Raw genomic sequence first — 26716 nt, 5'->3', positions numbered from 1 at the left:
GCTTGAAATATGGCTAATTACTGTCATTTGTTAGAGATGAGACAGTTGAGTATCATTTCTTGTGTCACACTGACTTCAGGTTGCTTATAATTGCAAGAAATTAGTGACAGTGAATTTCTGAATACAGATTTTGGAAGATCCACGATGTACCTCATAATTATTAATGTACTGCCTTCACTGAAGTTTCCAACTGAGGAAAAGGGTACCAATACTAAAACTTCATAAATTCATTATCGCATTCATTGTAGATTAAAATGTCTATAGAAGTAGATCAGTGCATTACTAACATCAGATCCTGTACAAAGGACAGTTTCTCAATTTGTAGCTTAAATGAGTAATTACTTTCGCTTTGTTAATTATTTTGTATGCAACACCAAAGATTCACTTTCCAAGATAATCACTTACCCATTTTCCAAAGTTGTTTTATATCATGTACTCAAGAGTGTGCTCCCAAGACGTAGATACAAAAAAACAAAACAAAACAAAAAAACACACAAGTAACTCTGTTTGTAAATTCTACCATAGTACCACTGACTATAAAATTGATCCTGCTAAATTTTAGGAATTCACTTAACTGCAGCTGCCTACTTCCTTTTAAGTCAGATGGACTCCTTTTGAAAGGACAGTACTGCACATGAATTTGTTTGAAAGATTATGACATGCATTACATTATTCAAAGTTACAAATTAACATATAGCAGTGATTGTCATTAAATACAACTTATCTGTTGGAAGAGATGCAAAAGAAGATATGCTAGTTGCATGAAAAAATGCAAAGTGATTGCTAAAACTAATCAGAAGACAGATTGGAAGGCTGCTACTAAGCAAGGGCTCACACTCCACGATCATGTCTGTTCTGAAAGCAATTAGAACATCTTTTTAACACACTGACTCTTTTGCTCATATAGCTTAGTGATCTAACATGCTTAGGAGAAAGGTCTCTAGGATGACTCACTCTACAATACCTAAGAGCACACAATTCCATCATCTCTTGTTGACAACCAGAGCCAGTAACAAGATAAAGCTTACCCTATTCAGATGTTTGTTTGTATCAATTACATATATTAACATACCTGCTGACCTAAAACACACAGTCTAGACACTTAAGGACTGAACTGCATCAATAAATCACTGAAAGAAGATGATGCCTTTATGATGTGGCAAGGATTTTTTTTTTAATTAGTCATATGAACAAACCATACCAAAAAAAAAAAAAACAAGAAAAAAAAAAAAAACAAGAAAACTAAACCAGACCTAGAGACTAAAAACATATTTCTCATTTACTCTTAGCAATAACTACTTGAAATATATTTTTTCTTTTGTTTCTTTGAAAAACTAAAATAGCATTGACAACTTGTACAGCACAGAACACAGCTTTAGTACAGTTCATCTTAACTTTACTGAACTCAAGCCAAAGCACCCTGCATTAAACAAGAAAGAAGACAGACTTTTCTTTCCACAGCTCACCAAGTTTCCAGGTGGCTTTCTGGGTCAACTATTGCTCTTCACACCAAACTCTTCCCCCAGTACCTCTCAGCACAACTCTACAGGCTTTTCAGGAGAACCTGCAAATTTGTAATTCATTTGGATCTAGGCTTTTACAGCTGCTGATTCTAATTGGCTAATTGTTCAAAGCTGAGGACGGGTACAAGCCTGTGAGTGGGATCTGCATTAACTCCTTCTTGTCTGTTACCCTGTGAACTGTGCCTAGTTTACCACAAAGCCTTTAAAAAAAAAAGCCTAAAAAACTGAAATCATCTCACCATATATGAGCCACAAACTCCTAACCGCATTTTGTAACTGCACATGCACTGCCAATATTTAACTACTTTCTTTAAAAACCACTGTGCAGAGTATACAAAGGTACACATTGCAACTACTAAAATGTACAGGGCAGGAAAAAAATCAGGAATTTACAGGGTGGCATAAGAAGAAAAACTCAAAAAAAATTAAGTCTCACCAAGAAATATCAGCATAAAAGCAGACATTGACCACTCTTACATGCTGCTACTGAAGGAAGTGCCTTTACAGCATTTCTTTGATTACATTAACATCAAAGCTTCTCTAGTTTATGCAAGAACTTTTTATCAAACTTTTTTTCCACACACACACACAAAGCCTAAAATCCTGAGAAACACAGATTTTGGGTTTTGCTAATGTGTTTTCATCTGTTTGAGTCAGTAGGGAGTACATATAGTACCCACAGGAGAGAAATAATGAGCTGAGGACTACTTAAGCAAATTGGATCTAGACAAGTCCACAGGATCAGATGGGATGCTGGGAACACGCCAGTGCCATTGAGAAAATGCTGTCATCTTTGACTGATCATGGTGATCGGAGCAAGTCCTGATCTCTGTAAAAAGGCAACTGTTACACACATCTGTAAGAAGGGCAAGAAGGAAGATCTGGGGAAATTCAGACCGGTCAGCCTAACCTGCTTCCCACCATCCCTGGGAAGATTACGAAGGAAACCTCCCTAAAAGCCCTGCCCAGACACATTAAGGACAAGAATTTGATTAGTGATAGCCAGCATGCATTTATGAAAGACAAAGTTTGCCTCACCAACCTGTTTACTTTTGGTGATGGTACGACTGGCTCAGTGGAAGACAGCAGTGGATGGTGTTAACCTTGCCTTTAGCAAGACTCTCGAAACAGTCTTCTATGGTAACTTTGTACACAAACCAGTGAGATATAGGTGGCCTAGGACTTAGAAGGAAAGCCTAACAGTACTGGATTTGTTCAGTCTTAAAAGCAGAAGGATTAGTTGGGTTCTTATTGCTAACTCTTACTATGCGATTTTCTCACAAGGGATAAGACAACAGGCAGCAGAAAGAAGTCGCAAGAAGGAAGATTCTGATGAGGTATCAGGAAAAGGCTTTTCACAATGAGGTCAGTCAAACATTTGAACAGAGGCCAGCAAGTCTGCAGAATCACTGTCATTAGAAATATTCAAAACACCATCGGACAGGGCCCTGGACAATCCGATCAAAGATGGCTTGACATTGCTGAGGAGCTTGGCTCATCTCCAGCCTCTTTGACTGGCAACAGGCAAGGCAGAGGTGAGCAGGGGAAAGCATTTGGAAGATTCTACAATTGCACAGAAGATGTACGAAACAATGACCAATATGACCATTAGATTCCATTATATAGAAGATATTCTGAATCTCATTCAGTCCCAGCTCTCATTAAGCAGCATTTCTGAATAATGCTTTCTGCCTTTCCCAGTTGATTTAAAGTTGTTGCCCCACATCCTGGAAGATAACGAGTTGACTGTACTATTTTCACCTTTAAGGGTGACTAATTTCTATTATATACTTGGACATTTAAAGCCCTTTGAAAATCTATTTGAAACAGAGTAATAGAGTACATTTCAGGAGCAAAGGCTATTGCAGAGATTGCTATGAAAGTATCAGACCTACACTTTGCTTTCTGTGCTGGCTTTCTAAAGAATATAAATTCAAAGTTTCAGACCTTATCCTTAAGATACTCAGTGGCTAAGATGGCATATCTAAAACAATGCCTAAAGGTCTGTGATCAAACCTTTTTTTTTTCCTCATCTTGCACAATGGCAATATTTGGAACAAAACCAATCCCCAAGTATTACAGGAGATGTAAGTTCCTTAGGATTAGGTCAATAATGTTACTGAAATATCTCTTGGTTTGTAGACTTTCACACACTTTCCCATCATTTACCCCAAATCTTAGCCAAGCTTCTCTGACTTTGACCTCTCTCACATAAATGCAAGCCAAAATGTATACATCAAACAAAACAAAGCATGACATCATGCACTCCTGCACTAAATGCACTGGTTTTATGCCATCTCCTGTTGTGAATACCAATGACTATATGCAGTGCGTATGCGAATTGTAGCACTATGTCCAGGCTTTAGGAAATACAACCTGGGTTGCATGCAAATTTTATCAACATATTAGTCAGTGAAGAGGTGACATTAGGGAAGATATAGAAGCAGTTTTGTGTGATTTTATGGATGTGTATTTTGTGCATTTTTATGGATATATAATTGCTGCTCCCAAAGCACCAAAGCATCTTCCTGTATGGCCCCACATTAATTATTGCTTTCCTTCGGGGTCCTATATTGTTTGCGTGTCCCTTTCAGTTCTCCTCTCACTTCGTTTTCACCTTGAGCTGTTACATCTTCACACAATTAAAAGTAACAGAAAGTCACTAATAAGACAGTCATTTGGTTAGAGAAGCTTATTTAAAATCTTCTTTAGCTACTTATTTTGCAAAATACTGACAAACTGGTTATAAACTGTTGCTAGATCACAACCACACTGCCCTTTTCACTCACTTTCAGGGATATTGTCTATGAAAGCTTCTTACTTGAACAGGAACAGATGCTCTAACTATTTTGGAGAAAAAGAAAACTAAATATTCAGATTGTAGTACTAGTTCTATCACTTGATTATATTGGGAAAGTAGAAAAATTGAAGCTTTTTTTCAATTAAAAAAAATATATATTTCTGCAATTACTCTGCATTTAACCATACACACAAATCCACTATTCCTCAATAAATCAATCAAAGTATACTATTTTACTAGTCTAGTTTTAATGGTACTTTAACAGATATTCACCGTGCTGGATTTGGACCTGGTGCACCTCTAACTTTCTTGAGTTCAGCAAATGAGTGACAGGAGAATGTAACTCAGATAACACCCATGATTAAGCCCTGAAGATACACAGGAGCACAGGATAGTAGGTTTTGGAGATTTTTTAAGGCATATTCAATTTATGAGGTTTGGCTGTCTTTATTTATAACAAGATGGTAATATTTTTTCTTTCTTTTAATATGATTTTTAAATATTCTTCATGCAAAAAAAATGAAATATGCACTCAAATGGATATGATCTCACTGGATCTCCTTGCCAAAGTCATGTCAGTACCTTTGGTATATTTAAATGTCCTACACTTGTGTGTTTTGTGTTGCAAAATAGAAATTATGTTTGTGAGTCACTGGATAATGCTTTTCTTTTCTGCACATAAACTGATATTTCAGTGTGTTCAGAAGGGTACATTTGATTCTGTCTGATCCCTAAAATTTGGAAGATTTCTCAATATAAAATAAATTGCTCGTGTGCTTTTCTAATAACCACTAAGTTGTTTGTAGAGCAGAATAACTTTATTTATTAACGCCAGCTGGTTCAATATTTGTACATCTTTTTTAAAGGCCTAAACAGTTGAGACAAGAAGCTGACAGTAAGTGTCTCTTTAAACTTCCCAGTTTCTCACTGAAAGCTGGATAATAAAGATAAGAAGGTCATCTTGCCAAGGATATAGTAGAATGAATAGCACTTAGAAAGACAAAATTCTGCCTTAAATACAATTCCAGTAACATTGAATATAATCCAATGATGAAAAAAGGAAAATTTTATTTAATACATATCTGTTAAAAACTTTACTGCTTCATACTAATGAACAATACTGTTTTACAGTCTTTGTTATAGGAAGCTCTAATAGGTTTGTAAAGTACAATATATTTATAACTGGAAGCAATCACATATCAGAAATACTGTTTAGTTTTTAAAGGAGTTCCTCTTGTAGAGACAGCCCTGATACAAACTTACTGATCTTCCCAGTTTCACTGCAGTCTAACTGTCTATGTCTATATATTATTGTGCAAAAGGTTGCCATCTTCAAAATTAGTTTAGTTGACCAGACATAATATTTCAGTCTTTTCTGCAGACTCAGGCGAAGCTTAGCTAATAACTCTCTGAAAGCTGAGTCTGTAGACCAAGTAGAAAGGTGCCTGACGGGTTGAAGTGTCTTTGAAAATAAGCAAGCTGGATGGCTCTCTGAAGCTTAGGTGAGGTTTAGGCATCTGCTTTCCAGGGCAGGTGCACTTGCCTTCTATGCAATGAAGTCATATTCACTTCAGACCTAAATTTAGTTTGATAGAAGTTATAAAACTTCAGCGAAAACTAGCAGGAACGTATTATATTACCTAACAATACATGCAGGTTGTCAAGTTCGGGGAAGAAAAGCAAAGGCACTGCACTTTTGTCTCCTGTCTGCTGCAGCTTCTATATGTATTGTTATTGGCAAGAACCGAAACCCAAGCACAGAGTGAGGAAACGGCATGCGGGTAAAGTCTCTAAAGTAAAGCTAAGGACTACAAGTTGCCAAACGTCAAACACCACTATAGAGTAGCCAGTTCCACCTGGAAACATGGGAAATAGCGGATGAAAGACTACAGTTTCTGTATCTATTTATTCTTCTTCTCCTTTCCTTTTAAAGAGAGAAATGTCCTACTTTAAAGATGAAAAACAAATTTTGATCTAAAACCAAAAGAATTACCAAGAAAATACATATAACTAGAAAGAGCAGTTTGTCAGACAACAGCATGTACAAATCAGGTGTACAGAAAGGCCCAGTCAATCAAACCAAGAAAAATTTCAATCTGTATGCTTTTTAATTATCCTGGTAGCATAATTATTTCCATGCTTTGGTATGTTCAGTTTAAATAATCCTGGAAAAATCTCATTGTCATGGATTTGCTATCCAAAGGCAAGATTCCCATAAGCAAGCTTTGTTCAAAGACAATCCTAGAGGTACATGCATATATAGATTTTGTTTTGCCTTCACTGAATTTTGTACTGTCTCCTTTACGAAATAAGATGTTGGAGAAATTGTATGACACATACAGTGTCATTATTCACAACATTTACAGATACATCCAAACAGTTCTGCTTAAAAACAATTAGAATATTTATTTTGAAATTTTCAATTTGCAACTATGCATAATACAATAATTTAACAATTTCTATTCACAGCATGCCAATACTGCTAACACACCTACATTTAGCTAGTCAGCCAAAATTCCTGCTAATTGTTCCAATTGAGCATGAAATTTGTTGGCGGTTTTGTCCAACACAAATCATATATTTCTATCCAAACAATTTCTGTAGTCATCTGATTACACAGTACATGTGCCAAATAAATTCTGTGAGGTGGAAAGATACATTTTTATCAAAAAACCCGAACAAAAAACAGGTTTTCAGAACTAATTGTGAATCCACAGACCCTACAGCTCATAAGCTAATAAGCAGAGGCTTTACTCTCTTGTTAGTATGAAATACTGGGACATCAACCTGCATGTAGAGAAATCTACACATCATGCTTAAGGCATTCTTACAACATCTGTTTGCCCGTGAGGGTAAATTGGCTCAACAGAAATAAGCAAGCAAACCAGAGAACATAGGGATTAAAAATGTGTTTCCTGTCCACTTGGAGACCGGATACACAGGTTCAGAATGTTCACACATTGCTAGATATAAACTTAAAGAGAAGCAATAAAAATTTTATGCAAATGTGAAGATATTTAATTGGGCAGAGCTACACTGTTGTATATAACCACTGAATGAGGCATTAAATAGTGTGAAATCTAAAATTCTTATTTCGTGAAAAAAAGTTCATTATATGATGAAGAAGTTACTGTAAACCAAACAATGCTGCTTTCAGGCAAATGGTTTTCTCTAATGGAAGAAGTACCAAATGTGAATTTTGCATATGATACAACGTCCCTCACACATGGTATCACAAAAGGATACCCAAGGTGAATCAGTCATTTGCAAAGAAGGAAGGAAAAAAAATAAAAGAGAGAGGCAGGACTTAAAATAAAGTGACTAAATAGTTTAGGAGAAAGTTTTCCAGATGACAGGACTGAGGGAGTGGGAAGAGAGGAACGCAGAGAGCCATCAAGGCTAAAGAGTAGCACAAGATAATGGGGTTCTTGAGGCAGTGGACAGCAAATTTAGCATTATCTTTGAGTAATACAGAAGAAATGATCCAATATAGACTCTTCTCTTAAATATCAGGTATATCATCTGATTACACTTCTCTGAGATCTAGTAGTGTAGGCTGCATGGGTTTTGAAAAGCTATAAAAATGGTAATGCACTGGTTAAGACAAAAAATAATTACATCATTAATACAGACTTCAAGGAGAATATGGAAGGTATTCCAGAATGTACTGGAGATCATGTTAGGCAGAACTACCGTCATGGAGAGACTGGGGGTCAGAGATGACTTAACAGTTTCAGATCTTGCAAGAAAACAGGATGTAAATTGATGAAGATAAGAATAAAAGTTAACAGAAGGGTCAGAAATACTCAGCAACAGAAAACCAATAGTGCAATGAAGGTAATTAAGGTGTTCAAACAACAGAAATGGAAAATTTTCAGAGAGTATCCAGCAGGAATAGCTAGATGCCAATCAGAATAATAATAAAGACAAAGCTGAAAGAAGGGAAGCTAATGCAGCCAGGAGTACATGGTACCTGAGAAATGTTTGTCCAAACTGTTCTAAAAAGGTTCCAATAAAAGAAATTCCATCACCTCCCCAGGCAATTGCTTCCAGCGATTCAGCTTTATTATGAGAATTTTTTTCCTGATATCCAGCCTGAACCTCCTCTCCTACAATTTAAGTCCATTACACCTTTGATGCCTACAGTGCACAGAAAGAAAAGATTGTTGCCCTCCTGATTGCTACTAACCTTTTGCATATTTGAGGGCTATTATTTTGACTCCTTTCAATAGTCTACTCCAATTTATTTGACTTTTCCTTGTAGTTTTATTTCCTAAGTCTCTGATTGCTCACATTGTTCTCATCTAGATTCTCTCTCCTCTGTTCCTCCTTGAGCTGCAGGGCCACAGACCAGACACGGTACTTAGTGAAGCCCTTTCCAATGCCAAGCAGAGCTTGGCTTACAGACATAACATATGGACAATATGGATAATTCAAACTTGGAATTAGCAAGAAGTTAAAAAAAAAAAAAAAAAAAAAAAACCAAAAAACCAAAACAGAGCAAAACAAAACTTCGCTAGGAAAAAAAAATATTTGTTAGGAAAATGACAATTAAACTTGAGGATGAGAGTTCTAAAAACACCAGCTCCTCACATGCACATAGAAGGCCTTCTAAGGGGCAGGTTACAAAAAAAAAAAAACAGTGCAACCTTTGTTTCTAAATGACATTGAAAAGAATGAATGAAGTAGGTGTTACTAAACCATTTCTGCTCGCTTCAGTCCAGCTACAGCTTTTGCAGTCCCTGGAATCATTCAGAACAACCTATGTGTTCGTGGCTGAACTGGCTCACAGGCTATATCCTACATGTTCACAGAATCACGGAATGGTTTGAGTTGGAAGGGATCTTAAAGATCATCTAGTTTCAACCCGCTTACACTGCGCAGGGACACCTTCCACTACATCAGGTTGCTCAAAGCCCCATCCAGCCTGGCCTTGGATGAGGACCTTCCTCAGGACTAAGCATGACAAAGATGGAAACATGGATTAGCCAGTGGAAACTATCCTTCCCCATCCGGGGTGGGGGAACTAGACATTCTGTCTAGTTTTCCCAAAAGATCATGTGGGATAATGTCTAGTTATCCTACCATAACAATAAATAATAATCAGATTTGATCATATTTTAAACTAAATTTATAATAAATAATAAAATAATATACTAATATCTTCTCTGAAGTTCCCAGAGTTCAGCTCCCCGATAAGCTTGCATGAGCAACACTTGCAATTTTGTAAATCATATAGCATGACTTTAAGCAAGAAGTTCAAGTCTTTGATAGCTCCAGTTGTCAAATATGTATTGCCTTTATGGTCACCGGAAACAAGATGACCATTCTAGGGACAATTTCGTCATTATCTTAAATAAATCGTTAGTTTTTTACAAGGGAAGTGAAGTTATCCTCTGATACCAAGATTAAAATTAGGAACAGAGAATATCAAGGGGCAATCTGATGACCTGTAACAAAGAGCTGGGAAGAGTCTGTTCCTTGATATTAGACATTATGTCATCAAAATAACGCAGGTGTAATGCTGATGAAGCATACAACCAGTCTCATTTTGTATAAAATAATGAAGTATGCTCTAGGGCGCAGTTTCAAAAATTACTCACTGAATTATTCAAATTAGACAAGAAAATAAACCCAACTTAACTGGATTTATTTGTGAAGCAATATAAAAAGTCCTGACACTTTATTGGCAGGAGAAACCAGCGACACAGCTTAGTAGTCTAAACTTCAATTAACTGAACTCCACAAACCTCTGGTACAGGATTTTAATATGTTTTAATGAGTCACTCTTCCGATAGCCATTCTTGGTATAATGATAGCTAGTGGAGTTGGTGTGTACCTTCCAAGTCTTTAACTCAAATAAATGAGAAGTAACAGCCAATCTTTGCTTCATACTACTAACAAGAAGTTATCTAATGTACTATAAACTTATCTAATGTACTATAAATATTAGAGAAACAAAGTTAGATTTTTATTTGAAATTCAAAATTCTTGGGATCATCTTGCTTTGTCAGAAGTAGAACAATCTAACATCTGTGACAATTCTACGGGAAATGCAATAACTTGATGGAAAAATGATTGAAAGATTTACTGCATGTTTTTCTGCAGAAATAATTATTAAAGAACATTGATTTGCACCAAGATATCCATGTAATACTGTAAAGATATCAAATGGATGATCACCATAAGAGGAAATCTGCATTTGGTTCTTATGCAGGAAATAACACATCTGTCTTTTCTCCAGCAGATGTAGCACAGTAGATGCTGATGTCCAGAGACTTAGCATGATCACACATTTGAGTTTACAGTAGTGCTCACCGTACCTCAAAGACCTAAAAAAAGTATCTCTCCCTTTTTCAAAAAATCATGGGTGCTGAATGAGTTGAAAAATACGCAGAAGCTAGGCAAAGCAGGACATAAAAAAAAACATTTTTATTACTTTTCACATAACATACCGATTAACTAAAATGACTGTCAGCAGCACAGTGGAAGTGACTCTTCAAAAGTGATTTATATTTTGGGGGAAGAAATGTTGCCCAAAGGAGGCTTAGAATATTAAGACAGCCTGAATGATTTAGCTTTTCGGATATACCGAGCAGCAAAAAGTATCGAGGTGTGGAAACGGCTTAGATGTCTAGAAAAACAGAAATGAAAGGAATAAAAAACATTTTAACACCGAGGGCATGGAGTGTCAAGAAGCATTGTATTTATTGATCTATGATGCTACCTTAATTTTTTATTGTTCTAGTATTGAAAAAAAATTATGGTGGTATCACAAAACAACACAATATTCTCGGACTCTCTGGACAGGGGACTTCCGATGTTTTTTTAACTCTGCTCCTTAACAGTCTGTGCTATGCGAAACTGCTAACAGAGGGACCCAGAGGTTCACTGCCTTCCAGATTTCTCTTCCTCTTCTCCACCAGAGTAACTTCAGGCTACTCTTGTTCTGTCCAAGAGGGAGGAGGAAGAGTGAGGGGTGACCTTCCTCCACTCTCATCTTTCCCTGTAAAAGCTAGTGCAGATTTCAGCACTTTTAAGCAGGGAAATGGCAATCATAATGGAAGTAGATGAAGATGCAGATTTGGGCTGCCACGGGTTAAATAGGATAATTGTGCATAAGATTAATATAATTAATATCATACCATAGCAGGAGTAGGTATTGCTTCACAGATTTAGAATTAGGACACTACCATGCTACCAATATCATTACCAAGATAGAGGTTGACGCGATACCAAAAGGGAAGAAGGGCAAGGAAAAAACTAACTTTGATTTCTTCTGTGCGAAGTTTAAGCCGATAATAAGATATTTAATAGTTGATGTAAGGCCAACATGACAGAAAGGATGACAAGATGAGACTTCTTAATGTCATGTTGTGAATCAGCTACACAGAAAGGCAGCCCGAAGAGGTAAAGATTGATGAATAATATGTTTTAAATTGGGAAGAGCAAAGGCTATTGCCAGTACTTGAAAACCCACTCAGACAGCAGGACACAGAAGGAAAATGATGCAGAGTAAAGTTTTTTTAAGAAGCGAATATCAAAATACTGTCACTTTGTTGGCAAAACATTAGGAAAGATAGACTGGCTGGTAAAGACTTCAAATCAGAAAGAGAGCCCGAAGTAACAGAGATTCAACTCTCTTCTGTAACGTTTTCAGGATTTTATCTTAATCTGTTGCAACTGACTGAAAATAGACCCAAACATTATCAGTTGTATCGTACCTAAACCAGGCAATCAGTTTCACTACAGTATCCATACTCTTATTTTTTTAGATATACTTTCCAAACACTGGGCAAAAAGTGCCTTACTGCTGCAGACTAAAACACTACAGTGAAACAATTGCTTTGGATATTTACAAATAAATGCAAATAATAAAACAAAACCTAACCAAAGAGTATACTGGAATTACCATGCAGACAGTCATATGAATATTGACATGTATCAGACCATCAGTATTAACTCCGAACACCAGCTGTACAAAAGCACCATCACGTCAGCCAGATGACATTAATGAACAGCAGTCTTACTACGCAGTGGGACGGGAGACTCACAGTAATGTTTGAAACAGTTCAATGACATTATACCATGCTGAAACGACCCACGGATCAATACAGTGTCACTGGAAGTGCCGGAGTTATTACAATGTCAATAAAAGTATGAGGTGAGGGAATGCAATGCACCACCATCAAAACTGGAACCCCTGGTACATCAGTGCAAGACCTCCGTAATGCCAGTGGAACACCTTGAAAAGAATTACTACATATTGCGCATTTTTACCAGAAGATCTCTAACTTTCAAAGACCACAATGGGCATCAGATATCAGAATTATTAAAATAGTTTAATGATTGTAACAATACTACAAAATGAAGTTATAGCTGCTTCATGTTATCCTATTGTTTAAGTACTGCATCCTCAGAACGGCAACTACAACTTTTAGTGTCCTTTTGCAAATTGAGGATAGACTGGGAATGGAAGCTTAATATAGCTCTTTCTTACAGAATATACATCAAAGGACAATCAATACTCTGAATCACATTCATTTAATCCTCAGCACAATACTTTGTTTTGATACAGATCAGTATATTGTAATTCCAAGGAAACTTTGAATGGGCTTCATTCTGTATTAATTTGGAAAAACCATTATGTATACTGAATACTAAACAATCACTAGAAAATGCTCGGCTAGGAAGAAAAAGCAAATAAAAACTGTAAAATATAACTAAAATATTTTAGCATCTACCACTTTTAGTGCTAAATAAAAGATATGAGAAAAGAAAATGTGGCAATTAACTTGTGATGTTTACTTCTAAAGTTTAATTAAATAATCAGGATGTACAGAATTAAAGTTTGGATGTCTCAGCTCCCACTCACTGATTTCCTCTGAAAAGACAACAGAGAAAATGATCCCAGATACCAGTGTAGAAACAATGAAAAAATATAAAAAAAAAAAAGTTAACTTTTAACTACAGTGTAATGTGTCCTCAGCCTGGGGAGCTGGAGAGGTGGTCCGCTCTAAGATAAGAGGAGAGAAATATGGTGATACTGGTGAAGAATGTGGGGGTTCTAGTATTTGGTCAGAAAATAACAAAGCTTCTTCAAAAAGATATGGCATTCTTATTCACTATCTATTCCAAGTATTTAAATTACGCCAGCAAGAACAATTGTGATTGCTTCCTATGCAGTAGCAGGACAGAGCGTCTCAATTTGATAAGTACTCAAGGGCTGATTCTTTTTCTTTCTGCTATGAATCTGTTTTTCACATTGCTCACTTCTCCATGAACCTCAGAGATTTGATAGAGCGTATTTAATCTTTCATTGAAAGAGGCTATTGAGAGAAGTAAGAGCAGCTTTGAATTTAAGAGGAATTGGCAGCAATGAAAAGAAAAGTACAATCTTGAAAGATTTCAGAGCTATCACACCTCATTCCCAGGTCCCACCATAAATAAGATAAAGTAATAACTGTAAACACAATATTGTAAATAAAAGTAAAGGAATAGAGGATAACAATCTACCAAAAGACCAACCTAGATTAGATATTCATTATTATCCACATATTGTAATTCTCCCTCTATTTTCAGGTGAAACTTCCAGAATCCATTTCATGCATTATTACACTATTCCAATATCACATTGCCTTGCATATTACTACTTCTTTTCTAATGTACTGCAATTACAATAAAAGAAAGCAGTAATGTAGCCATTATCTACAAACAAAAACATGCAGCATATTCTGTATTCTTTAAACCCGTACATATAAAACACAACACTGAAATTCGACTCACGGCTGCTTTATTTATTTATTTGTTTGTTTGTTTGCTGTAATCTCTGTTAATTAAGATAGATATTAACTAGGGGGCACTGTGTACTCGAAGGACTGAGCATAAGGTTTGCTCCCTCCTTAATGCCTGCATCTTGTGTTCCTTCAGCTCCCATCCATCACGGAAGGACTGCCAGGTGAGCTGGCTGTCACTCCAGCCCAGGCTAATAGATTCTCCAGCGGCTTTTGTTACAGCTCATGTCATGCTATTAAAACTCTGCGCCTTGAAAATGGCATAACATATGTAGCTGAGACTTGTCAGCTCCAGGTAATCAGACGCTGCTCGGTTTCAGAAGCAGATGCAGATGAGACTCGCAATATAAATATGCAAATCACAATGGTCCCTTGTCAGCACCACTGTTCCTACCTCTAACGGCCCTCGTAGAAAGTCTGTTTGCTCAGCTCCTACTTCCAGTGCTACATCGACAGAAGCAAAGGGGCGGCTGGCCATCTGCTGTCGCTCCCGCATAAGTTGCTGATGAGGAAAAAATTATGTTTTAACAAAACATTAAAAAATGCACCAGATATTAGTCTGCCCTACTATACCTCCCATTAAAACATAAGAATGCAAATAGCATGCAAATAATCATATTTCTAATATTAGAGGGAGAAAGTTATACTAAATTATCATCATCATCTATATTTACTTGAGAACTGATCCCAGAGGGCTTATGTTGTCTACAAACGGTCTTTCAGCTTGAACTCTGATGAAATCTCCAAATGAAAGCTTCCCTAACTGACTAAATAACTTTGCCATTTGTGCCAGTTGCAAGCAAATGTGGAAATGGTTGGTAATTCCACTGATAATGCATGCATTAGAAAACCTGCCAAGAACAAGTCCACTTGGCCTTCGAATTTTCATACTTCACTACTAAGCCAGACAGAGCTGATAGTGTCAGGACTCATAATTTTATGCACTTTATCTTTTCTGCAGTTACTTGAAGATGAAGAATAATGTGTCAGGACTGGGAAGCCTGCATTAGTGTATTTGAATACAATCAGCTATGCTCACAGAGCTTGTATAATCCCTTCCAATCATACCAGTGTGCACGGAAGTCCCAAGCAAAACTACAAAGCTAAGTCATATTTCTTTCTCAATCTGTAATTATAATGCTTATTAAACCATGATGAATAAAAATGATGACCAGCACTAGATATTGCAGATCTTACTTCACTGGTTCAGTGCAACTAATAAAAGCATTATTAAATATTTAAAGTGAATGAGTCGTGCAATTAAAGTCACGTGCTCCTTCAACTGAACAGGATGTCACAGCATCTTGAAGAGACAAAATGCCTGCAAAAATGTTTTATTAGAAAAGATCTAAGTTTCATTTTCTTAGCATTTTTTCTCCCTATTATTACTCTGGAATGCTTAAAACATTAGAAATTGGTATTTGAATGTAAGTGACACTAGCACTGTGACGTACTGTTCATAAAAACCTTTGAAATAATAAAAGGTATGCATGCAAATATTTGCTGGCAGCTTACCAGTAAACACTCTTAGCTTAAGGTCTCTTATAAAGCTACGAGCTCATTTGTAATATTTTGTAATACATGCATTTTTTCTTGACTTGCACTTTAAGATAGTCTACAGAAAGCTGAAGAAGCACTCGTAATGTTAAAATCAAAACAGTACAGCAGATTCCTAATGCATACCCACGACATTCCTAAGGCCTGTTTTTTAAAAACATGCAGTGTATTTGTCAGTAAGCACCTGCGCAAATGGGCTCCCAGTATATCACACCAAGAGGATAACTGATACATCTGTGACTGAAACTGCATGTTTTACATTCAGTATAAATAAAAACCTAGTATGAATATCTAGATGGTTACAAATTACATTTCTAACCCTTCATTTAAAAATGAAAGTAGTGTTCTCTTTATACTGATTTACATCAGCACTGATTCGCATCAACACAACATATTCAGAGATTTTACAGACAGAAAAAACTACTGTGATCCTCCGGTCTTACCAACAAATTAACAAAGACCACAAAAACGTAAAGCATAAAATACTGAGTCACTATATGCTATAATTACTACAGCTAGCTCATTTTCTTCCTAAAATAACAAAAATTAAAGAAAACAATGTTATTAGAGCGGTCCAGCCATATGGAACTCATTACAGTATTGTAAGCCTACAGAGCTATTGGCAAATGCTTACTTTTCAATGGCAAACCAAACATTGTCTTAAACAAACAGAATTGCTTGGGGAAAGCAGTTAAATGAGCAGAATAACCTATCCTGCAAATGCACAAATGATTATTTAGAAGATTTACTTAATGCAGACTATAAAGGAATGTGTATTTGATACACGCTCTGTTTTTTAAGACTGACAGCTTTCTTCACCTCTGCTCCTGGACAGGCTTTCAGTAAAACCTTTTAATTCATAAGGCAGTCACTGTAATTTTGATAGTCTGTCATTTGAGAAGAGTACTACGAAAATTCTTAATTAGCTCTGTAAACAAGAATGAAAACTTTAAAATGTTTGGCTGCCTGTGAAATGCTGCTGAGTTTGGCAGCTGAGCACCTGCACATCAAAGAAAAGGGCTGTATTCAAAATACTGCTTCTTTCTCCTCAGCGTCTTAAAGCTGCCTGTAAGGTGCAGAACAGGAGAAATAAGATGCAATGAGGAGAAATATAGGAAGATATTATGATGTTTAAAATCAGTTTTGTGGCTGGAAAAGGCCACTAATTCCCACCATCTGCAACTGTCTGTGTAACAAGACTGGGACAAACGCAAAGTTCCAAGAAGAGAGGAAAAAACTCTTACCTTTTTCTCAACAGTGAAAGAGATTAAAAAGCCTACACAGATTTTATCACAACTAAGGCAGAATAAACATGAGATAGTGGAAAGTGGAACTGCAGTGGTGTTTCTTATATACTCATATCCAAAAAATGTACTGCATTTAAAAATCATACAAACAAAAATAAATATCTACTTCTTCATTAATTAGGGATATCTACTTGGAGACAAAGAACAGATGGACATTATTATAGATGTAATATTTTAATATTTTATCACATATTTAATTTATAATATTCAGAATTAAGCACATACCTAAATATTCACTCAAAACTATGGGAAATTCAAAATATTACTTTCTCAGCACAGGACTGAGAAATTCAATGAGCATTTATCTGACCGAGCAGACAACTGACTTCAAGGTCTACCATAATTTTATATCTCATTAAGTCCAAGATTATTGACAAGATTAATCTTTTAGGCATCTTTATTATTTTACAACAAAGTATTAACTTTTATTCTATTAAAGAGTTTTTCTTGTATAGAAAGTATAGAATTATATTTGTCATCAGTGAAGAACAGTAGGATGTTAGGATACTATAAATTAGCTCAATTTCTCACTCAAAATGCATATAATTTGAGACTACTTCTTTAAAACCCAATAATTTTGGCATATTTAGTCCCTTGTCACAGAAATACACATTTCACCTGATTTTCTACGGACACGTAGACAACTTTGCCCATAGGTTATGTTAATTTCAAGTTTTGGTGTGCTAGTCAAATAAGTACCTTTGAAATAGGACCTGCTTCCCCACCTAGATGTACATCACAGGAAAGCTTTTGCCTGGGTACACAATTCAATTTTATCATTGATCAAAAAAGTTCTAATGGGGGATACTCCTCCTCTGATCAATGAAGCCTGGAGGGAATTACAATGTTCCATAGCATCTCTTCTATGAGAAAATGTATTTGTTGCAAAGTTCCTATTTAAGTAGAAATGTTTAACTTGATTTTAAAAAAAATGTTGGTTGATACATTAAGACTTACTTTCAAAATATTTTAATGTCCATATTGCATTCATGTACAATAAAACACTTAATGCAAAATATATATTACCATGATTTAACATTAACAGAATACAACATTTCAGCCATTCCAGGCTGACACATTTCAAATCTTTCGTATTCTAGGAAGTGTTACCTTTTTGCTTCCTTTTCCAATTTAAAAACTTTTTTTTTTTTTTTTTTTTTAAGACTTGGTCTCTCATGTGGAATAGAATACCATTCTTCTGACTAGGACTGTCTTTTCTATGTTCTTTTCCTCACCTTCCAGCATAACTGTCCTAGAAAAGCCCTAACTGAAAAAAACCTAATAAAGTACATGAGATGTTAGAAACTGGGACAGGTCTCCTTTCTCTTTGTTATACAGTAACAGACATTCTTGAGGGACTGATAAATTAGGATAGCTGAAAAGGATGAGATCATTTTAGTGCCATAATAGGACTAGAAAAATTCTTTCAAAGATCTTTCCGTTGCTGTTTGGCACCTTTATGGGCTAGTTTAGCCCACTGGCAAGCAAGGTATATGTTAGAGTATGCCATGAAGCATGAACAGACAAGTGGGCAAGCCCAAGTTCATGGGTCAGCTAACAGCTAGTGTAGGTGGCAAACGCTTGTAAAAATGTTAGGTAGACTTCTGACCCTTCTGACCACCAGACCAAAAAGTTTTCCTTTTGGCTGTTTAGAGCGATGCAGTCTTAGTACCCTATTTCAGAAATAAGGAAGGCTACGGTAGTTGAAAGGGTGCCTATTTTAACAACAGCAACAACTGCCTAGGTTTTCTAGTTTTTCTTCCTTGATACCTCAGATTTTCTTTTTTTTCATTTGTTTTTTTTTTTCGTAGGTCAGATCACTACCAACATTGTACCAGGACATCCATGGCTTTGTCAAGATGAATATTCAGAACCATGAAGAACGGTAATTCTACAATCTCTCTGGCAATTGCTGTCCAGCCCAATGCTGCATGACTCTCCTAGTGACAAAGATTTTCCAAACGTCTAATCTGAAATTCCTGTTCTGCTTATTCATCACACAGCTCTGACTTGTCTGCAGTAACAACTTGGTCTCCTCCTCTCCTGCTTCTGTGCTGTCAACTGCTGATGTGAATAACACCAAAATGCTACAACAAAAGCGTTAACAATGCCACGCATTAAATCTGAATTTTATAGGAAGATTGTTTGCAATGGGGAGAAATGTCCAAACCTCATGAAGAGTTGCATCAACTAATTTCTGATCAGATTGCATTTGACAAACTCCAAAGGATAAAAAAAATAAGCATATATGTATAATGGACAGGCCTGCAAACACAGAGTGTCTCTAAGCAATGCAATTCAGTCACAGAATTTCACAGAATTATTATCAAGATTGGAAAAGACCTAAAAGATCATCCAGTCCAACCATCACCAATACTTCTCAGCTAAATCATATCCCTCAACACAACATCCAAACGTTTCTTGAACACCCCCATGGTCGGTCATTCATCGCATATTCTTGAGATTTCTTATTGCCATATCTAATCAACAGAAGTAATTTAAATAGGTTTACATGACTACACAGATCTGAGTGAACCACAGGCATTCAAGTTAGAAATACAATTTGATTATCTTTAAAAAAATCTTAAATTCTCATTCTCAAACTGAATTGTACATAGTGATATTTCAATGAAGCTCTGCTTCTTTGCTTTAATTTGCACAAGACAAAGATTGCCTTCTCTGTAACTCTTCTCATTGTAACTCTTGGTGCTACAAATCTCTTCAAATTAAGTTAGCTACTTACATAGCTGGGAAGGAGAGCAAGTTGAATAACCGATTTGACTTGGTTAATTTCCAAATTAGTTGATTTCACTAAAGGCATATCACAGTCATTAAACCAGTTTGTTGGGTTTTAGGTGAAATAAGCTTGCCATTCCATGTTTGCAGGAGATACAGTGACTTTAAGAGATGGACAAAAGCCAGCTTAGGAAACCAAGCAGCAGCAATAACCATACTTATGACAGTAGTCTGACAATCTGGATTCAGTCATTCTCTCCATCATGAACTTCCTAAATAATCCTGGTCACTTGCTTTCCCTGTGCCTCATTTCCCACTCTGTTAAGCGGAAAGTGCCCTGACACAAGAGTGCATTCAGGCAGGCAATGAGATATTACAATGATGGACATAGTATAACATGCTATTTGCACTGCAAAACAGACCGCGGAAACTTCCTAAGATATCAGGGCCTATTCCATGCCACTTTCTTTTAAAATTGCCTGAAGAAAAAGTGCTCACAGGTATGTGCAAAGGTCTATCATAGAAAAAAATGAGAGGAGTTATACTTCTTGTCCTACCTTTATACTGAATAAAATGAAGGGTTATTTAAACTAAACATAGTCCAGCAAACAACAGCTAAGACATACTTAAAATACAGTGTACACATCCCAAAAAATAACAGTTCCAAAAGGTCAAGTTTTTATGTATCCCTTTTGGAAACCAAATACCAGTCGTCTGTAATTTCCCTTGAACAAATCAAAAATGAGAAAAAAAAGATGAGCCCTGAAAAGGTCATTTTGTTGCTAGATCCAAGGAACAGACATTTAATGTACTGCACATTAGCAAGCAAAGAGCAAAATCTGAATCTACTATGATTTGGGGTTTTGGACCTTTTTGATTCTGGAATATAATTCCCATCTCTAAAACACTCAGAGTATGAAAAGCTGTTTATTACAAGAGAAATGGCACCCTGGTTTAAGCTTATTTGCCAGTAATTTAGGGGGCCTCATGTTATAATAAAGTTGTGATCAATCCCTCAGAATTTTCCCCTAGAGACTAATTTAGCATAGGAAGATTTGTTGGGTGCTAAGAATCAATAACAAGCTCAAAATTCAATTCACTGCTTTCAAATTTAAGAAGTGCCAAATAAGACCTGATACTATTATTTCTTTCACTTAGATCACTATGAATCCATGTTGCACATTTACAGAGTTGCTATCATAATAATTTCAAAGGTTGCTTTAGAGGTACTTAAGTTTTTTTGGTAGGCATTGCTAACCCCAGAATTGCACTCTTATCTTTAATCAAGTGTGTTTAAAAAATCCTTTCAGCAAACTGTTGATTACTTTGCTATTAGCTAGCAGAGCCATTTTCAATTCACAGAAAACTTCTAAAAATACTTATTCTGCAAACTAATCCTCTAAAGAGAAAAGGAGAGCCAGATCCACTAATTATAGATGTTAAAATGTTTCCACATAAGACATTCTACTGTATTTGCCCAAGGTCAGTTATTTATAAATGAATATATTAAAATATATGTTAAAATTAATTATTTCAGAATATGACAGAGAGATTGAACTATCATACTATGCAAACTACTCCTTGGAACTCTTTCATTTACAAAGATGTCACATAAATAATGCTTTCAAAATGTCTTCTAAAGAATGACTAACAATGATAGTGCAGTACTTTAAACATATGTGCCATCTTTATAAGTGGAACAGACACAGTATGAAACTACCTTATATTTACAAGACCTCAGTGCATCCTATGCACATTATTAAGCTACTGCTTTTGACATGAAGTATCATGGATACTACCCATTATTCTCACAACTGTTAAAAACTGCTTTAGTTATTTAGCTTGGACAATAGATACCAAGCTGGTAATTCCCAGCTCTGAAATAAAATTTTAGGCTGTTCCTATAACAATGCAGATTGCTTTAAAGATAGTAAATATGGTCTAATAAAAGAAACCGGGAACAACAGGTACCTCATGAGATCACTTTGTCTACCTCTGTGCGTTGGTCCTACACAAAGGCAGGTTTGCAGTGTGATTATGAACCTTCTAGCAGATGTATACATTTCTTAAATAGACCCCAGTGTTGGAGGTTCCACACTCATTCCAGAAGCCTGGAGTGCTTGATGATTCCCATGCTGGAAAGGTCTTTTCTAAAAATCTAAACTAAATCTCCATGCTGACAATTAAGCCAATTGTCTCTTGTCCTGTCTACAGTGGAGAGCGCTCCTAGTCTACAACAGAGGAAAAAAAAAAAAACACCAAAACTCTTTTCTCCTCTACAGGAGAAGTTTCCCTTTAACCTTCTGTAAACAAAAGTGGGTATGTAAGTACTATCTCACTACTCCTGCTCCTATTTTCAGTGCCCCCCTCTATACTCTCAAGTGCTGGACACTCCTGCCAAAAAGCGAGGCCCCAAACCTTAGATAGCAGACCAGAAGCATCACATCATGGGCCTTACAGGTCTTCTTATTGATAATGTTACGTCAGCATCTTTGCTACAACAGAAATATGGTGACTTATACTCACTTCTACTTCATGATCATTCCACTTCATTTTTTAATATTCTTACCAAGCTGATTGCCCATTTCCCCCTATCTTTTTTTTTTTTTTTTTTTTGCAGATAGTGACTTCTTTCTCAGTGTAGAATCGCGTATTTGCCAATTACAGACTTGTGGAAGTGCAGCTTTCCAGCCACTTACTTCAGATTCTCCCACCTCCAGATTATAATTTTACAGTGTGTTTGCAGTCTCTGTTACTTCAATGACAGCTACACATGCAATAACCATTGTCCATCTCTTAAATTAATACTAGAATCACAGGAGAGGTGCTCCAGCCCTCTGATCACCTTTGTGGCCTCCTCTGGACTTGCTCCAACAGGTCCATGTCCTTATGTTGGGGGCTCCAGAGCTGGATGCAGTACTGCAGGTGGGGTCTCATGAGAGTGGAGTAAAGGGGCCACGCTGCTTTTGATGCAGCCCAAGATCTAAAAGGTTTGCTAGTCTTTTATCAATAAATCAGTTTCGCTTGATGTGATTTGTACTTGAAAAAACAACACTGAGCACCACTCACACCTTCCTCTCTAAATTCTTAGAGATTATTTAAAAAACTGTCTATTCCAGTAATTTCCCAAGACTTAATGATAAACTGACTGGTGTTTAATTGCCCAGTCCTTCCTTTTCCCCCTTCTTTTCTAAGATAGGAATTACAACCATCCCTCACTTGAACCTCCCCTGTCTTAGCTGAAGTCTCAGAGATAACTCTTACACGCTCTGGGATCCCATGCACACTTAGCCAATTTCCTAAACATTCTAGAATAAATTTCATCAGGTTACCCAATTTGAAAACATTTAACAAGTTTTCTCTAATCCGTCTTTCTACACTACTGCTTGATATTGTATCCCTTTTACACTGCAGGTACCAACAGACATTTAAAGAGCCCTTAACTAAAGCACTTTCTAAAATAGACTCTTTCCTAGCACATACAATCAGAAAGATGGGATGTACCTAATATTACTTTAAAAAGAAGCTGAAGTGGAGGACGAGTATATTTTAATTTGCAAATAATGTCAATGCATTTTTTAACTTGCAAGACACCAAAATGGGACGGCACTGGATTTGTTTCCTGTGTGAACTGATATGAAAACATACAGTTCAAATTATAGCAACTTAATTGAAGTTATGTCAATTTAGAAAAAGCTGGAGTTTCTGAAACATACCTGGTCCCTAACCCACGCAGTGACTTCAGACGCTCACAATCTTTTTTCAGATGACATTGGATTAAAGATCTATATTTCTTTTTCTTCACTGTTTTCTTTCTACATTTTTAAATTTAAATTGTAACATAGAAAATAAAAAAAAAAGATGAAAGAAAGAAATAAAAAATACTGAATAGGAAATCTAGGCTGTACTCTCACAAAGGTGAAGTTTGCCTTTATTATTACCATTTAATTCTTTAAAATAATCTATTATTTGAGATTACCAATACACTGATAAAGTGACAATGTAAATGAAACATTTTAAGTGTAGCATCATTGCCAATTACACAACTATTCTAAATCAGTACTTTAGAAGCTACTTAAAGCACAAATGACATTACCATTAAGGAAGGTAAACCGGTGATGTACCATGACTGAATTATGCCTTTAAATGCTTTGAAGCTTTAATTCTTAAAGTATTGAGCAAAATAACCATCATTCTCAATGCCTTGCAAAGGGGACCAAAAAGAGGTACACTTACCAGTATTCTGCCTGTCTCAGGATGGAAATGTCCTGATCTACACAGATCCTCAGTGTAAGGAGCTGCATAGTCTTGCTATTACAAGGTGAAGGGACAAGCCATGCTACCTTGTGCTAATGTGTTGGGCACGTAAAGCTCTTCTGTACAATCCTTACAAAAGTTGAGCCCGTGTTACTTGGTTACCTGCCTCCCTTTTCATTAAAAAATAAGGCTCCTCCTGGAACTGATTGCCTTTTTATTTCAACTGCCCCACTCAGGAGAAGCTCTAAAACCTAGTATTTTTCACATCAGTAACCCAATTCTGAACCATTAGTTAAGCCATAACTTAAAACTAGTTATGCCCAGGATCAGAAAGTGTGAGAAAATAGTGTAGTCACTTAGAATGTATAGAAAATCCTTATACAAATCCTGTCCACCTGGTATTTTCAGCAAGAAGAGGTTTAGCTAAATCAGTGTAAAACCAGAATACTGATCTGAAATTTGGGTGCTTGTCCAAAGAAATATTCCCGACTTCACAGATTTGCTCGCCATACCTAGTACATTCAGGTCAGCAAGAATTTGGCACACGCTGCTGGTGGGAATGGCAGGTGGCCACAGCCAACTCATTCTGTGCAGGGCAGTGAATCACGTTGAAACAGATGCAGTTCTGCTACCTGGCCAGAGTAATAACGGGAATTACAGCAGTTCTCCTTTGTCCACGTTGTTTTTCAGTTTGAAACAACTGATTTAGCAGATGTGAAATCTTACACCTTTTAATGGTGGTTTCTCAAGAATACTTGACCAACAAGTAGATCACAAATTTTTTCCACTCCTGCTATAGATCTAAGAAAGCAAGGCCACTGACCATCCCTTACCTTTGAAAGAATCCAAGAAATGGAGGCAGTTTGCTCTGAGTTCATGTATCTCAAATAGCAAAATATCAGTAACAGGAAATTGCTGAGATAATAAGTCTGAAGTTTGCAATATTTTAATGAAGAACTATTTAAGAGTTGAAATGCTACCTAGGAAGCTACAGCTACTGAAGGGACTAGAACCTGTCTAACCTCCTAAAATATTTAAGCTACATCAGAATTACCACAATAGAGGACTTCCAAGCATTAAATACTCTAATCATACAGTCTAAAATTCAGTTCTGCAATAAGAAGCACAACACTAATTCCAACAGACCATCTCGGTAATATCTGCAGCAGCAGAAGTCAGGTTGTTATTCTCTTTATCTTGATAATAATTTTGTGCACAATCCAGTTGTGAACAAGGAAATCTGACTTTCTTAGCACTGTTCCTACAAGCGGTTGCACCACCCTGTGTATGTACATACTCTGTAGATCAGAAAAAAAAATACTGTGAAGAAGTTAATTCCTCACTGCTGCCACACTAAGACTTTCAATATAAAAGTGACAGAGAGTGTAAATCAAAGTACTCTGGCATTTTGCGCTCCAGTCAGACTGTTTCAAGAGAGAGAAGTGGGACGATTTAGAGTTCATCAATTATATCACATCAAATTAGCCTCCATCACTGGCTTGGCTCGACAGCTTTCATCTATTCTAATTTACAACAGAGAGGACAGCCAAGTACAGGATTTTTGGCAATGACACAGTCAAAGGGAAACACAGCATTTTTGCTTCGCAAGAAGGGTAGGCTTTTCTAGGCAGCCGCCCCAGCTGGGTCTCCAGCCACGTTTAGTTTCTTTCATTTGCTTTGATCTGACAAGCTCCATCCTCATGCAAGGAAGAACGTGCTAAACATCTTTGTAGCAGTCCTGCAGTCACTGCCTTTCTACAGACACTGTTCTGTATACATCTATGTTACACAGTGATTTACCTTTGCAGTTAAATCCTTAAAATCGATGAATACACTACTGGAATGCCATTGTAACTGCATGTGGTTAGGACATAGGTTAGCTGCTTTAAAGGAAAATCACTATCAGTAAATTGTTAGAATTTGCCTTCCAACTGACAGACTTTAAATTTGAATTTGCCGTGGTTATTTGAAGACACTGACAGTGCAGTAACTTAAATCACAGTGATACACAGAAAAGCATTGACAAACCTTACAAAGAGATCACTTCACAAAACATTTTATATTAAGAATTCATCCCTGGGATCACGGATGTGATCACAAGCATTGTGCATCATTTAAATTGCAGTCTAGAAGCTGAGGTAGAGTCAATGAAAAACGGGCCTTGTATTGGCCCTCTGCATAGTGGTGAATTTACACGACAGGGATGCACAGCCAACTTTACTTTTTATACCAAATAAACACTAAGAAAGCAAGCAAAAGAACAAAAAGACTGTTTTCCATACAGCACCCAGTTTCCCTCTTTTCCCAAAGAAAACTTTTAATACAAGTAAATGAAAATAGGCATTTTAAAATGCATATTTTGCAATGATTACTTCACCAGAATGAGCAAACTTTCAGAAGTGTATTTCCATACTCTTCCCTCACAGTTTCTGTGCATATCAGTATTACGTGCATATCTCTTTTACCTGCTTTCTTCCAATATGGCCCAATTCCAAATTAAATATTGCAAGCTTTAGGCAAGTCAAGGTCATCTTTCCCATTCCTTTACTTCCTCCCCAAGTTTGACTTTGCTGGTAGGATTTTACATAGTGAGCTACTAATAGGCTTTTTATGGCAGCCTTAAAGTTGTTTTAATAATTGTATGAGATTACAATGCTTCGGGACAGGTAAATTAACAGAAATTCTGACTGCTAATTTTTAGAGATACTCACATGATTTCAAGAGTGATAAATACTAAGTAAA

The 26716-nt window shown here is 36.4% G+C and overlaps 1 protein-coding gene across 1 annotated transcript in view; it reads right to left on the bottom strand.

Moving 5' to 3' along the window:
- Positions 1-26716, bottom strand: part of ATRNL1 (attractin like 1) — a 490222-nt gene that overhangs the window by 111994 nt on the left and 351512 nt on the right. Inside the window, exon 27 of the mRNA XM_086752524.1 lies at positions 14512-14619. Within this exon, the coding sequence (XP_086608650.1) occupies positions 14512-14619 (108 nt within the window). The remainder of the gene's footprint in view (positions 1-14511; positions 14620-26716) is intronic.

The sequence above is a fragment of the Chlamydotis macqueenii genome, chromosome 7 (assembly GCF_036417535.1).
Source record: "Chlamydotis macqueenii isolate bChlMac1 chromosome 7, bChlMac1.mat, whole genome shotgun sequence".
Classification (NCBI taxonomy): Eukaryota; Metazoa; Chordata; class Aves; order Otidiformes; family Otididae; genus Chlamydotis; species Chlamydotis macqueenii.
Note: the sequence above shows the minus strand (reverse complement) of the source record. Positions and strands in the feature narration are given on the sequence as shown.